The 15,644-nt window shown below is 39.5% G+C and overlaps 1 protein-coding gene across 1 annotated transcript in view; it reads right to left on the bottom strand.

Moving 5' to 3' along the window:
- The window catches only part of LOC149084103 (nose resistant to fluoxetine protein 6-like), a 34,438-nt gene that overhangs the window by 5,158 nt on the left and 13,636 nt on the right, over positions 1 to 15,644 (bottom strand). Inside the window, exons 5-13 of the mRNA XM_089234447.1 lie at positions 14,800 to 14,981; positions 11,796 to 11,978; positions 11,603 to 11,696; positions 7,417 to 7,509; positions 5,799 to 5,949; positions 5,606 to 5,685; positions 5,368 to 5,511; positions 3,860 to 3,983; positions 2,990 to 3,164 (exon numbers count right to left, since the gene is read on the bottom strand). Coding sequence (XP_089090573.1) covers positions 2,990 to 3,164; positions 3,860 to 3,983; positions 5,368 to 5,511; positions 5,606 to 5,685; positions 5,799 to 5,949; positions 7,417 to 7,509; positions 11,603 to 11,696; positions 11,796 to 11,978; positions 14,800 to 14,981 — 1,226 coding nt within the window. The remainder of the gene's footprint in view (positions 1 to 2,989; positions 3,165 to 3,859; positions 3,984 to 5,367; positions 5,512 to 5,605; positions 5,686 to 5,798; positions 5,950 to 7,416; positions 7,510 to 11,602; positions 11,697 to 11,795; positions 11,979 to 14,799; positions 14,982 to 15,644) is intronic.

The raw sequence follows: 15,644 nt of genomic DNA, 5'->3' as shown, positions 1-15,644 counted from the left end.
TGCTCCTTCCAGTAATATAAGCTCGATGCTCGCCCCCAGATCGGTTTTATCGAATACGCTTTCGCCGACAAACCCGAGTTATCTCGCCGATGGAATTGAATACGCTCTCGCCGACAAACCCGAGTTATCTCGCCCATGAACTCGAATACGCTCTCGCTGACAAACCCGAGTTATCTCGTCGATGGAATCTAATACGCTCTCGCTGACAAACCCGAGTTATCTCGCCCATGAACTCGAATACGCTCTAGCCGACAAACCCGAGTTATCTCGGCCATGAACTCGAATACGCTGTCGCCCACCAACCCGAGTTATCTCGCCGATGAACAGGAATACGCTCTCGCCGACAAACCCGAGTTATCTCGCCGATGGAATTGAATACGCTCTCGCCGACCAACCGAGTTATCTCGTCGATGGAATGGAATACGCTCTCGCCGACCAACCCGAGTTATCTCGCCCATGAAATCGAATACGCTCTCACCACTAAATACGCTGTCGCCCACCAACCCGAGTTATCTCGCCGATGAACAGGAATACGCTCTCGCCGACTCTCGCCGACCAACCCGAGTTATCTCGTCGATGGAATGGAATACGCTCTCGCCGACCAACCCGAGTTATCTCGCCCATGAACTCGAATACGCTCTCGCCGACCAACCCGAGTTTTCTCGTCGATGGAATGGAATACGCTCTCGCCGACCAACCCGAGTTATCTCGCCCATGAAATCGAATACGCTCTCGCCGACTAACCCGAGTTATCTCGTCGATGGAATGGAATACGCTCTCGCTGACAAACCCGAGTTATCTCGCCGATGGAATTGAATACGCTCTCGCCGACTAACCCGAGTTATCTCGCCGATGGAATTGAATACGCTCTCGCCGACCAACCCGAGTTATCTCGCCCATGAAATCGAATACGCTCTCGCCGACTAACCCGAGTTATCTCGTCGATGGAATGGAATACGCTCTCGCCGACAAACCCGAGTTATCTCGCCGATGGAATTGAATACGCTCTCGCCGACAAACCCGAGTTATCTCGCCCATGAACTCGAATACGCTCTCGCCGACAAACCCGAGTTATCTCGCCCATGAACTCGAATACGCTCTCGCCGACAAACCCGAGTTATCTCGCCCATGAACTCGAATACGCTCTCGCCGACTAACCCGAGTTATCTCGCCGATGGAATTGAATACGCTCTCGCCGACCATCCCGAGTTATCTCGTCAATGGAATCTAATACGCTCTCGCTGACAAACCCGAGTCATCTCGCTCATGAACTCGAATACGCTCTCGCCGACTAACCCGAGTTATCTCGCCGACGAACTCGAATACGCTCTCGCCGACTAACCCGAGTTATCTCGCCGACGAACTCGAATACGCTCTCGCTGACAAACCCGAGTTATCTCGCCGATGGAATTGAATACGCTCTCGCCGACTAACCCGAGTTATCTCGCCGACGAACTCGAATACGCTCTCGCCGACAAACCCGAGTTATCTCGCCGATGGAATTGAATACGCTCTCGCTGACAAACCCGAGTTATCTCGCCCATGAACTCGAATACGCTCTCGCCGACAAACCCGAGTTATCTCGCCCATGAACTCGAATACGCTCTCGCCGACTAACCCGAGTTATCTCGCCGATGGAATTGAATACGCTCTCGCCGACCATCCCGAGTTATCTCGTCAATGGAATCTAATACGCTCTCGCTGACAAACCCGAGTCATCTCGCTCATGAACTCGAATACGCTCTCGCCGACTAACCCGAGTTATCTCGCCGACGAACTCGAATACGCTCTCGCCGACTAACCCGAGTTATCTCGCCGACGAACTCGAATACGCTCTCGCTGACAAACCCGAGTTATCTCGCCCATGAACTCGAATACGCTCTAGCAGACAAACCCGAGTTATCTCGCCCATGAACTCGAATACGCTCTCGCCGACAAACCCGAGTTATCTCGTCGATGAACTCGAAAAAAGTTGAAATCAATGTTATTACATGAATACCCAACTCAAAAGTAGGTCCGGCTAATTACTTCATATTCAATCTCCTGGGCTTAGTATACCTCTAAGAAAACACAATATTTCAGAAATCGGGAATTCTATACAATTTTTAAAATTATTGATGTGGCGGAAAACACCACCAAATTTCAGCATTTCTACAGTAAAATCGGCAATTTTAACAGTGATTTCTATGAGTCTCACCCTTTTCCTGACCCTCAAAGCGATGCTGATGGTGATTTATGACGTCTATTCCAGAAGCCTCACTACTGAGAGTATTGAAATGCAATTGTATTGAATAGTAGTATTGTGTAGTATTGAAAGTATTGGCAAACCATTATAAAGGCATAAACTATTATACATATACATATACTAACAGGATTAAAGAAGTGACAAACCATTGTCAAGGCATATATACACGTCTGAAACGCATTGCTAGGGAACCACGGTAAGCAAAGTAAACGTTCGGAAAGTGATTGTTGAGGTCCGAAAACCATTGTTGCCCTACAGTTTTTTGGCCATTTGGGGCACTTACCCTGCTCTGACAAAAATTTAAAGTAGCCTATCGTTTAAGTCGGGTCCCATTTGGTACATATGCAAAATTTGGTGACGATCCATCTAAAATTGTAGATTTGTATAGAGAACATACATACACACACACTGACAGACAGACAGAAAATCAATTTTATATATATAGATTGATACAAAAATTCTTTGTTAAATTCATCATCTACAGTTCACTGTGGAGGGATCATCTGAAGTGTTTGTCTGTATGAAAATTTGGTGCCTAAAAATTTGATTTCTCTCCGAAACTGGTCGACTTGTAATTTCTCGTATCGATTGTTGAACCCTACGGGACGAGAGGTTTTTCATTATGGAAGCTTACTTGGTGATCTACCTTTATTTGAAATACACTCCCATGTAATAAAAATATAATAATCAGATAATAATGGTTCAACATGATCGAATTTTAAGAAAATATCACAAAATGTTTACCGCCATATCCCTTGAGACAAACGTAAACAACCCAAGCGAGAGCCACGGAAAAAGCCAAATGCGTGAAAGCGTTGTACATCGATCTGCCCAATATGTCCGGATTAGTACCGTGCACTCCATAAACATCAGTGAGAGCGATTACGGTCATCGATATCCATCCGAGAATTTGTGAACACTAAAGGTATGAGTAAATACGATTTCAATGCTATTAGTATAATCTCGTACAATTTTAAGCACATGTTAGACCATTTTATAAAACTTGTAATGCGATGCGTTTTCACGTGAAATGACATAAATTGAAGCACTGAATAACCTCCCCCTTTCAGAATCTTTACAGAAATGTGGTGGCTACTTTTTCCACTACAATTTTTATTTAAACCTCAGGGAGTTAAGCCCGACTTGAAGGATTATGTAAGTTTTGAGCTAGAAATATGGTGAAAGTGGCATTTATCAGAGGGCAGCGATTAAAGTTGAATTTTCAGCTGATTTTAAGGTTGCTTCCAATTGAAATTGCTTCCGGAAAAAATGTGATTTGTTCATAAAATTTAGCAAGAAAATTCTGGAAAAAGTTGTATGTGGAAAATAAATATACCCTGCATCATCTTGGCTGAAAAATTTGAACAAAGGAAATTATTTTAATACAAAAAAAATTTAAAAATTTCTGACATATATTTTTTAATGTATTTTTTGAGTACCAGAAATACAAATTATCTTGAAAATTCCAAAAAGGAAAAAAATGAATGCTTATGTCTGAAAGGGATACATTTCAGAGAATGGAGATATAGGGCGGTGATATAAATGAAAACTATCAGGTTGTAGAAACCCAGAAAGCTAAATTTTTTCTGAATAAAAATTTAGAAGTAACCTTACCGGTGTAAGTACAATATTCTTGTCGATCTGGTTCGTGAAGACGTACGCAACGAGTACACCTACCAAATACGGTTGGATTCTTGCATAAGGTTTGTTATAAAGTGTTATGAAATATGCCGTGGACCTAAAACATTGGATTTCGATTGGAAAAGAAAATTGAAGCATTTCACAATTATTATCAATGTTTTCAGTGCAATTAACATAAAACTAATAAATCAATCAAAAAATGTTTTTTTTTCCTTTATAATTCTAAAAATTTAAATCGGTCATTGAAATTCCTCTACATTTTTTTTTTTACTTTTCCTCAGTTATACACAAAACGGAGGCGCTGAACTTGGTTTTCTGTGATTTTTTCCCATTGATGCAGGAATTCCTCCCCACGAACCCTCTTCTTCCATTAAAGATGAACAAAACGTTTTCTTCGACAGCAGCCATCGGGTCCCACAATACAATAATTACAATCTCAAAGAGATTGGTTATTGCCAACTATATTGTTTAAGATAGGTGGCAGCAGTTCACATACACATAACACTCTCAGACCTATACGGAAAAAAAACAAATGTAATACTTTCTTACATCTGGTAGTTCGTTGAAAGTTCCTCAGAGTATAGTAGTGTTTGAAATATTCCACTTATGAATTATTAGTGAAAGTAGTGAGATAGTTCGACGAAATCAAACAGGAGCTGAGAAATATTTTATACATTAGATCTTATTTAAGTGTAACTACAGACAGTCAAGATTCTGTTGTGATGAGTTTTTCCTCTTCTGCATTCAGAAGTTTTATCCTCGCAGCTCAAATATATGGATACATAGGCGGATACAGATGGACAAGATGCCCCCCAACCCAAGTCTTTTGTGCTCCTTCCGAAGGTCAATCTTGCGTACGCTCCTGATGAGGGCGATCGCCATCCACACACACATTTAGTAAACAAATTATGTTATTGGCCAAGGCGGAAGGGTATAGGTGGACATTCATCTCCCCCCGTTCGAGAAGCCTATATCCGCCTTATGTTTGGCTACGGGCAGTGACTTACGGGTGGGCCAAGTATGCCCGAGCTCCATCAGGAAGCCTTAAATTGTTGACTCAACACACCCACAGAGATGGAATTTGAGGGAAAAAGGATTGTCTCTCTCTATGGTATAATGGTAAGTGCGCTTGTCCAGTACGCAAGAGGTCCTGCGTTCGGTTCCTGGTGGAGAGAAACAACATTTTTTCCCCCCCCTGTTCATCTCGGTATATTTATCCCCCCCCCCCCCTCCACAGCAAATTTGCGAACACTCGTTGGATTGTGGAATACAAGCACTGAGTCCAGGGCCACATGCACTGAGTCTTTTGTTTCAAAAATGATTTTGTTTGTACAGGCAATTATTCTGGAATTTAAACTGCGACAAACAATTGTGATACAGTTTTCAAACAATCAAAGGCGTTGAATGATGAAAGTTTAAATTTCATGAGTTTAGATTAAATTTCATTTAGTTGATATTTTGGTAATAAATTCACAATTTACCTCGGTACGAACTGCGTGAAGTTAGTCGTTTCCGAAAGCTGGGTGTAACCAGGTATTAGATCGTGTTGATAAGTGAGTATGCCGCATACCAAACAACTCCCACACAACATGGCGATTACCAACGTCAACCCGAATTTCGGCCACCTGTTGAATGAACAAAGTATAAAATACGTGTAAATAAATATGAGTAAATTATTTATGATATGCGCCCCAGGATCGCGACGAGCAATGCACGTACTTCCATAAAGGATATAGGAATATCGGGCTGATGACGTAGAATTGCATGTCGTTCGCTAGGTACCACGTCCAGCTCATGCACTGGCAAAAGAAAACGCAATATACACAATGTGAAAAAGAAAAGTTACCCATAGCACAGCTGATTCAGTTAAAGGTAATGCTAAAAGCTGTGAAGGAAAAACTCCTCGACGTACCGTTTTCCCGACTTCAACGATATTGTTCAAATACAACAGGTTCACCCACCATTTGCAAACCTCATTGCTCATTCTGACGAAGAACGGGGTGTACATCGTCGGGACCAGGGCCACATGGAATCCCAGCACCAGCATGTACGTGGGTGTCAACCTATTTAATATCATCAGACACTATATGGTTAGAATCAGAGAAGCTATGTATTTCGTCAGATTATTAAACGAAGCGTTTCAGAAATGGCTTCCTTGAAATAGTATAAATTGTAAAAACTTTGAAATAGCATATATGGAAAGATATATGGAAAGATGTGACAAGTGGTACGTTCAATGAGCAGGCGTTACATTTGAAGTACACCGGTTTAAAAATTAATTACAATTTTGAAAAACGGATGGCGCCACGGCCGTTTTATGACAATACTTTTTTTTTTCTGTGTGGGGCTATTAGAACGCCATTGTTCAAAACAAGAGCCATCAAATAATGTAACAGTTTGAATAAAAGCTGGTTGAACTCTTAACCTTTACAGCGGCATTTCCGAGATATCTGAGGCTCCTCTCATATCGGCAACCCTGAGCCCACAAACCGTTGTACGTTTTCTTCACCTAGTAACACGTTTCTTTCCTCAGCCAGTCCTGATAATCAACTGCTAGTGGACAGAGTGGTCTTCTGTTCAGTCTGATAACAGGGGTGGGGAGAGAGAGAGAGAAAAAAAGAATGTTTTTCCTTTCTCTTTTTTCATTATGCCTATAGAGTAAATAACAAAGAAAAACGATAGTTTCTTTTTCTTTCCCTTTTTTGTTGTTATTATTATTATTTTGTGTTGGGTGGGAAGCATTTATCACAGCTCTCTCGAGATCGGGAAAAAACATTCTTCTTGAAAACAGGTGGAAATTTCTAGAAAGTTCTTTTTGTGATTTCCACTGTTGCAGTTATAATGTGGATCAGGAAAACTTTAAAACCGCTTAAAGCAGAGGTCTTCAATCTTTTTCTAGTCGCGAGCACTGCCAGTCCCCATCATCGAATGAAGAGCACCCCTTACGGCGAGTTTGACATACAAACTGTTCTTGAATGCAATTAGTACAAGGTGTTCAATTGGAACGTTGATCAAGTGCTCACGAGCACGAAATCGGACGCGAGTATCGAGCACTCTGGGTGCTTCAAGGAGCACCATCGTGCTCGTGAGAAACGGGTTGAAGATGCCTGGCTTAAAGGGTCAAAGCAGCTGTGGTTTGAATAGTTTATTCTGTGAAGCATACGCATTCATCGTAATAGAGACATTGCAGGGAAGTGGCTATAAACGCCACTCTTAACTTTAGTTGTGCCATTGGGGACCATTTCGAATCCATCGTACTGTCATATGACCCATGCTTGCGTGGGACAATATGACCCACCGTTAAAAGGCCATTGCACCGTGACTGTGGCGCCAGAAGTGCTATTAGAAAAGTGCTACCTAATACCACAAACTGGCGTATTGTGAATTCCAGGACTGCCAAAAATGAACGAACTCTACTCCCTCTTCTTTTCTATCTGCCTCTGTTTCCAAGTTATGCCATTTCAAAGTTAGGGAGTCTTTTTTTCTGAAACACCCTGTAACGCCTTGCGTGTTTATATGTAAACTCTCACCTCCAGTACCGATGTACGTAGAAATAGATCCAAGAGATTTTTCCTTCCCTCGCTTTCGCTTCCCGTAAGAAGATATGAGTCACGAGAAATCCACTGAAAATGAACAAAATTGGTATAGTAAACACAAAACACGTTTCTTTTGGTAATGGAATAATAACAGAGAAACACAGGGCTGTGTCGGACGCCTTAATTCGAAGAAATGGCTCAGTGTCTTGTAAAGTGAAAGAAGAAGTTTCGGATCGCATCGATAACAGCTCAAAAGAATTTTAAATCCATTCACAGTGAAGTCTGGATATAGCGGTACTCCGCTGATTATGAAAAATATAGCAGGAAAGGGATCATCGTTATATCGAGAACCAACATCATCATCACGCACTGATAAATTTATGTTATTATTGATACCTCTTCTAAATCGGTGTTGTTCATACCAAAAAAAAAAAAAAACTGCATCGAAGTAGTTTCATCAAATACGGGCTGGTCATAAAATAATTTTGCCGATATACGAGCCATTAGTGGCCGCAAAAAGTAACTGTGCTAATGGTATTCGAGATTAGGTGTTTCAGAGCATGCGCTCGAGAATGAGATCGAAAAACAAAAACTCATCTCTCGCTGTGTTGCAGAATTTCTAAAAATTCGAATAACAACTCTCACTTATTTGCATTGCAAAATGGTTTTGGCGCAGTTTCTGTGTAATGTTTGTTATAATGCTGCCATCTGCCATAAATTTTTGATGATGATTAGGGCTCGGATTTTTTATGTCCCTAAAGATGCAACGTAGTTTCTGATCGGGGTAAATTCGGGGTTTTTAACCTATCAGCAACGACGTTCCATCTCTAGGGCATAAAAATCCGAGCCCAAGTAATGATTGAATAATTGTAGGCCTGTTGCTCTCTGTGGCGAAACTCTTTAACGGGAAGATTGGCTCGCATTCGCGCCTGAAAGTTGGGAATGCCAACAGAAAACAAACTTAAGCCGACCACCACTGTGGTGACGGTGAGGTTCGAACCCAGGTCCTCATGATGTGAATCCGCCATTATGACCATTCGATCACTACAGCGGCAAAATAATGGCCTGCGGGGGGGGGGGGGAATGCAGAACAACGTTTAAAACCCCAAGAATCGATTTTATTCGAAGAATTATTATTAATAGTTACGTTTTGCTTTATCGATGGCAGCAGGAGAGGGGTAGGGGGTTCACGCTGAACGCTCATTCTTGCATGTATAATTGTAGAGTATTAACGTTAATAGGAAGTGTGTGTTCATATTCAGCACACGAAAAGTAATAGCTGAAATTCTACTGTAGACCAACGTAGAAACATAGATAACCGGTAAAAAGTTGCACCGGTGTACAGCATTAAAATTAGCAATATATGATATCATACCACGTAACTGTTTATTTTGATGCTGCACACCGGTTTCGAGAAGGAACAGCCAATTTTAGTTTCGGGACTAGAAGAGATAGTTTTGTTTTATTCGATAGATGACAGCAGGTGTCCCAATGTATTATAGTGATAGAATAGCCTATACTTAAATGTATGGGTACAATAATTCAAAAAGTCGAAAAATTTTCCTCTTATTTTTTTTCGTGGGTTCTTAAATTATCTCTCCTATTAATGCCAGTCCGCGGAATTTTTCGCTTCCTCTCACCGGTCCGCAAGTATTAAAAGATTGAAGAGAGAGAGAGAACACTGCTTTAGATTATCGGCAATTTCATAGCAAACAAGATTTGAAAAGAAATATCGTTGTAGAGGGATATATTATTATATCAAGCATCGTTGTAGTGAGGTTTCACAGCATATTATTTTTTTTTATATATAGCATTTATTTACTTACATTACAGAGGAAAAAAAATACAATGCTAGTGAAACTAATAATCTGAACACTTGATGAAAATTTAGGTGTTCGTGTGGTGTCATCTGTTGAACACAGAAGAGCAAATTTTGCCAAATTTCTTGACTAATGCATGTTAGTCGGTGCTGCTATCTACACTTCAAGTGCACAGCTTTATGAAAATGTCGTGTCCCATAATTTGCTTTATGAAACTAGTCTGTTTCAGGTTAACTTTGCAGTGAAGAGAAAGGTAGAAAGTGTATTCCTTCGCCGCAAAATATAGTTCTCATAAATCGGAGGTTTACGATGATCCTTTATACAGAATATTTAAATTTTTTCTATGATTTTGAAAAAAATACTGAAAAAAATATCGTTTTCAACCGATGTTTACTTGTTTAAAATCTTTAAATTATAAAAAATATTGGTTAATATTATTAAAAATCCATGGCAACGGCAACGACATTCTGGCGCGATATCCTAAAAATTTTCCCCGCCAATATCACTGTCGTGTTTTTTCCGTCACACAATTATATGCTGTATATACATATTTTTTTTTCCGTTATTAGGTTGAATTTTCTATAACGATACAATTTTTCATTCAGTTTTACACGCAGTTTATAAGCTTGCATAAAAACGAATATTCAATCAGTTTTATTTTCTCCCAAAAATAGGCTTCAGTGATTTCAGATATTCACTCATAGATTACAAGAAGTGTTTCTCTTCCTCGAGAGTGCCGATACTATCGTGAGAGGCCCTCTATGGGTGCAGAAGTTTTGGTTTTTGGTCCTCCTTTTTTTTTAAATTATTTACTTTTTGCCATGTTTATGGGATAGTTTTAGTTTCCGATCACGGAGAGTGTTGACACGAGTCGCGTCTTCCACTCACACAAACGAACGGACGCCATCTTCCACCCACCTGTTTCTCCAGATGCCCCTTGCCTTTACTGTCTCTTCAGATAAAATAAGTGAGAGAGAGGGGTCCACAGTGGTTTGGGCTTTCGTCATTTATGTGACAGTTGTATCTTTATTTTCACCCGAGATAGCCACGCGAAAGTTCTCTGCTCTTCTATTCCTGAATACTACATTTTTGGTTTTTGAATATTCGCTGTAAACAAAACTCGATCAGACTCATCCGTAATAAGCATGAGCAGCACATCAACCGTAAGAAAATACTAAAACTGTCGTGAAAACAAGTGACATCAACGTATACCGTTCGGGGAAGGGGGGGGGGGTCGAGCGACGGAAATTTCGGCAAGAAAAGTGAGTAAAAAATTCTAAACTTTTCCGTATCATTATTATTATTCGGTGCTATTCTTGCATTTACACATGAAAACAGTTAATCTGCTTCTTAATTTTTTTTATTTTTTTTTTGATTGGCTTCAAAAATTTTATCTAACATCAGTTTTTTCCATATAAATTGAAGAAAAAATTAAAAATCCCCAAGTTTTTTTGAGAGCCATACAGTATTTTAAAATTATACGTTGCTTTCATAATACTGTTTGGATTTTTTTTGTAAATAAATTTCAACTAAGGGAAGGGAAATATTGCAGAAACATACGACAGTTTTTTGAAATTTTTAGTGTTACTCACGGCACATTAATGAAGAGTAAGTGACACGCTGATAGAAGATAATTATTTTTTCTAAATTTCAAAACACTTTCTAATCAAAAAACAAAACAAATGATTTCAAAAACCTCACTTTAATTTCTGAAAGTATCGGCAATGGTTTTCCTATAATTCTATAATTATTACTAATTTAACTGTGCAATTACGTTACACGTAAAAAAAACATTTTTCTCAGTGAGATTGGCGAGAATCGGCCATACCTTACCAAGGTCGCGCATCGATACATTGGTTGAGAGGCTTTCGTCCCCATAGCAACGAGTGATGCGGTTCCCTCGTAGCTTCCCCTTCACTGCAAAGTTAACCTGAAACGGACTATAGTGATATATATGAAAAAAGATTGTTCTTCCGAAACCATAACCTTGGATTGACTTTGTGAGAGGAATGAAAGGGAAATTCACATGCGATTTCACAAAAATCTCTACTATCCTGGGAATGCAATTGTAATATGAGAGTTAAAAGTAAAGGTTATCAAACAGAACAGAAAGGAAAACCCCGGTAGTGTCGGAGTTGGAGGTCGGTGTGGGTGCTCGAGTTCCCGCGGTAATTTGTGGCATGGGTTTGAGCACTTCTGGAATCGATTCAGAAATCGAAATTATTATACATACAGCTGAAGACACGCACCCACATGTTCGAAAGACTTCCGACGCCTCTGACGGTAGTACACAGTATTGTGTCTCGCATAAAAAATATGTTTTCTGTGGCATCGCATCAGTATGTCTTAATGGCCATTACCTGATAAAGAAGAAAGTGTCCACAGCAAAAGAAGCTTGTATGATTATCTGAAACGTCCAATCATTCATCAAGTACATAGACTTACGAAATTCATCTGTAGAAAGAAAAAAGATACCATTAAAACCCAAATTCGAGAAATCGGACAAGGAATAGGAAATTGACTTTCGATATTTGGAGGGCAATTGCCTCATACCTTTAGGTATTAGCGTGAAAGTGTTGTTGTAAGTGTGGATGAGGATGACCCAAGTCATGGCGATGAACCTGACGCCATGAAGACAGAGCAGAGGTTCTCTGGCCTTCACTTGCTTCACGTCGAAGATCTTCGTTGTGTTCGTGATTGCGCAGAAGCATTTCAACAATTTTATAAGACAATGATCTACAAAATTGAATGAATAATAAATGAGTCAGGATTCCGTCAATACAAGTCAGCATAACTCTTATTAAAATCTCTTTAAAAAATCTATCTGAGGCATTATATTGTCGTATTGTAGGCAATGGATAGACTTAACTATTGGCACTGGATGCCTGGAACTTGCACGGTTTAGTTCAGAGTGTTCTTTTCAAAATTTATCGCGTTGCAGACCGCTGAAATTAAGCGAACATTTTCGTGAACCTGCATAAATAGGAGGAAATAATTTGCGAACCTGCGAAAAAAAATATTAGAAGACAAAATTTCCTAACCTACTGTATAAATATTTATAAATACAATGGAAAAATGCGCAAACATCTCTGCATAAAAACGGATACTGCAGGCAGCACACTGAGAAATTAACTGGCCAGTGTTAAGGTAGTTAAGGTAGATGCTGTTCATTTTCATGCTGCACATTGATTTGAAATATATAAAAAAAAAAATTACAGAATCATATAATTTGCTTTTATTCCATAGATGGCAGCAAAAGGCACAGGTAAAGTTTTTTACTAAAGTATTATTTACGCGCATTTCTTTCTTTTCGGGTTTTCATATGCTCTTTATTATACTATATTATATGCCCGTTTTGTACGTCGAAAAAATACATGACCGGTGTCGAAATGTCTATATACTCTAGGCATGTCGGGCAATAGATTTGTCCTGCCCTGTCATATACAGGTCGATTCAAATTGTTTGAACATGGGGCCAATTCTGAAACGGTTGAGTTTAGAAGCAGTGCACTTCCAAGAATGAAATTTTCAAATGATATGCGGTTTCTTAAAATAAAGGATTTTTTAAAGGGTCATGCATATAACAAATAAACAAAAAGAAATTTATACAGTCCCCGTGTGGGGTTTAAATTAGTGAAATGCAGAACTTTACCCGAAACGTCACTCATTTTCATATTTTAGAATGGAATAATAATCAAGATATTAAGATTTTAAAAAAAAAGTGTTACGTTTGGGTGAATTACCGGCAAATCTGTACTGACTTGAGAAATTTCCATTTTTAGGGACTCTGCACAAATTGAATAATCTAAACCAGTGTTTCTTAACCTTTTTCTGGCCGTGGCCCCTTTGAACCATATTTGTTTTCTTGCGGCTCCCCGGTTTTACCCAGTCTTCGACCCTCATCTAGAAGCAAGTTCCTTTATACGTATTGAATTGATATTTTTTAATTGAATTTATACTGAACGAAAATTTTGCAAATAAGATTGGTTTCCAGACCATTGGGCTAGAATTTATTGAGCTCCCCGCTATGCAGGGCCGTCTCAACATCATAGGTCTCCCTAGGCAAAGTGATGCTATGGTTGTCCCTCACTTTGGTGGAAATAAACATCCTACATATTCTCTACTTATTTTCAAAATTTATTGCACTATACAAAATATCATTAGGTGGGGTTACTTAGGGTCGTGAGACCCCCGGGCATGACCCCCTCACAAGAGTGGGACTGACAGAGCTGTAGCCCGGGGACCATACATGGCTTTCATAATTTTTTGTTTTTTTCACACTATAAATTTAATATAAAGGGGTCTGTGAAAAATCTAGCCGGGGGCCTGTGAAAAACCCCCATCTAGGGAACCTGCTGCGAAATGTAGGCGGTGAGGTCCGCGTGGATCCATGCCCTAAAATGGCCCTTGCTTTATGGGTAGTTTTGTTGGATTCTGTAAGTGTATAGCCACTAATATAAAAGCTTTATTTCTTCACACATTAATGTTTCTTCTAAGCTCTCTGCAGCCCTCCAAACCACTTGTCATGGTCCTTTCTCCATTTTCTTCCGTGGCCCCCTTGAATTATCCTAGTACCACTAGTGGGCAATATGGCCCCCGGTTGAGAACCACTTATGTTTAATCTAAACTATTCATTATATATATTTTATTTAGATTATTATACTAGGTATTTTAAATGATGAATGTTTTTTGCTGCGTCAGCTATATTTATCCCCGTTAGACAGAATTATTTTGAATTATAAAAAAAAGAAGTAATTATTCAACCTTTTGAGGAACAAAACGTGAAAATACGGGCTGTAAATTTCTCTCCAAAAAGTACAGGAAAAGATGATAGTTCCAACTTGATACTATTGGTCCCATGAAAATTGCAAATGAAATAAGTGGTTCTTTCCTGAATTTTTGAAATTTGAATTCAAAAGTTTGAATTCAAGTTTCATTTTTTCGACATATGAACCCACACTCCCGATTACTGGCAATAAATTCAGAAATTTTCAGAGTCAAATATTGTACCTCCATAAATATTGCCTTTAAAAATTTGGAATTTTTTGCGAAAGGCTTTCCGGAGTAGGTTCTATATTTTACTAATTGGAAATTATAGCACATGAGCACTGCATAGAAAGTTATTTTATTTTTAAATTTTTTTATGTACACGACCCCTTGAAAAATATGAAACCGCATGTCCTTTAATTTTTTTTTTTCGTAATGGAAGTATATTTCTAATGGTAGTACATGTATTACAGTCCTGCGAACAAACAATTTGAATTAGCCTGTAGAGTGGTTCTCAAACTTTTGTCACTAGCGACTCCCTTGCCCTAGTCAATGCTTATCTAAAGCTCCCCAGAATAAATAGTCTGACAAAGAACTGCTGCGAAGGATCGAATCAGGCTTGCATCAACTTTCAGGCCAGCCGGCTAAGACACCCCTGCTGAAAGTTGGCGACGCGCCATTTGAGAAACCATTGCTGAAAAGTGATCTCCACATTCTTCATTACAGCTCAAGTCGACAAACACGTTCCAATTTAGAAAAAAAAAAAAAAATAGTTTATGTTTATAGCGTACTTTGCCTTCGATTTAACAGAGACGATTGTTCGTTAGGTTTCCGTAATCCATCAGCGATCGAAAGACCGTCACCGGAGCAAGTCATTTCAGAATCCATTCTAGAATATCCTGTCTGGTACCTTTCTGCCATCGTGATTGCAGTGCCGGAAATCACCAACAGAACGAGCACGGATATGATGAAACTATTTTGATGCAGGAATATAAAAAAAATGCAAATGCAAAAATGGAGCCAATACAATAAATAAGGATTTTAACACAATAACACACACAGAACATTTAATTCTATAATCTATATATTCAGGGTGAGAAAAAAGTTCGTAAAAACTTTATAAATGCATATAAGCCGGAAAAATAATTGAAATAAAAAAACGGTTTGCAGGGTTAGCATCGCTAGGTCACGGGATTCTTTTAAGAATGGAAAAAAACTCAAAACTCAAAAAACATCTGATAGATGGCACTGACGTACACAAATCAAAGAAAAGTGCATCGATCCGGTTCATAAACTCTGCGCCCGAGTGGCGTGGTGGTAAGATGCTCGTCTCTGACCGTGAAGGTTGCTGTCATGGTCCCGGGTTCGAATGCGAGGGAGGATGTAGATAAGATATTTTCCGCAACGAACTTGCGGCGACCACCGATAAACAGCACCTTCGTTTAAAACCCTTCTCATTAATGGCAGTGAATTCCGATATGGCGAAAGTTTGTGAAAGTAGTGGTCCATAAAATCTGTTGGAACTAAAATATATGATTCCCCCAAGAGGTATCCGGACCTGCTGCCGTTGCTTTATTTGTGACTCGCGTGCAATGTGTTAGTGATGTGTTATCCCCTGTGGTGGTGGCAGTCATGT

This window comes from Pholcus phalangioides, unplaced genomic scaffold (genome assembly GCF_987345545.1).
Source record: "Pholcus phalangioides strain wild (caught in Gottingen) unplaced genomic scaffold, Ppha-v1.0 ptg000008l_1, whole genome shotgun sequence".
In the NCBI taxonomy this organism is placed as follows: domain Eukaryota; kingdom Metazoa; phylum Arthropoda; class Arachnida; order Araneae; family Pholcidae; genus Pholcus; species Pholcus phalangioides.
Note: the sequence above shows the minus strand (reverse complement) of the source record. Positions and strands in the feature narration are given on the sequence as shown.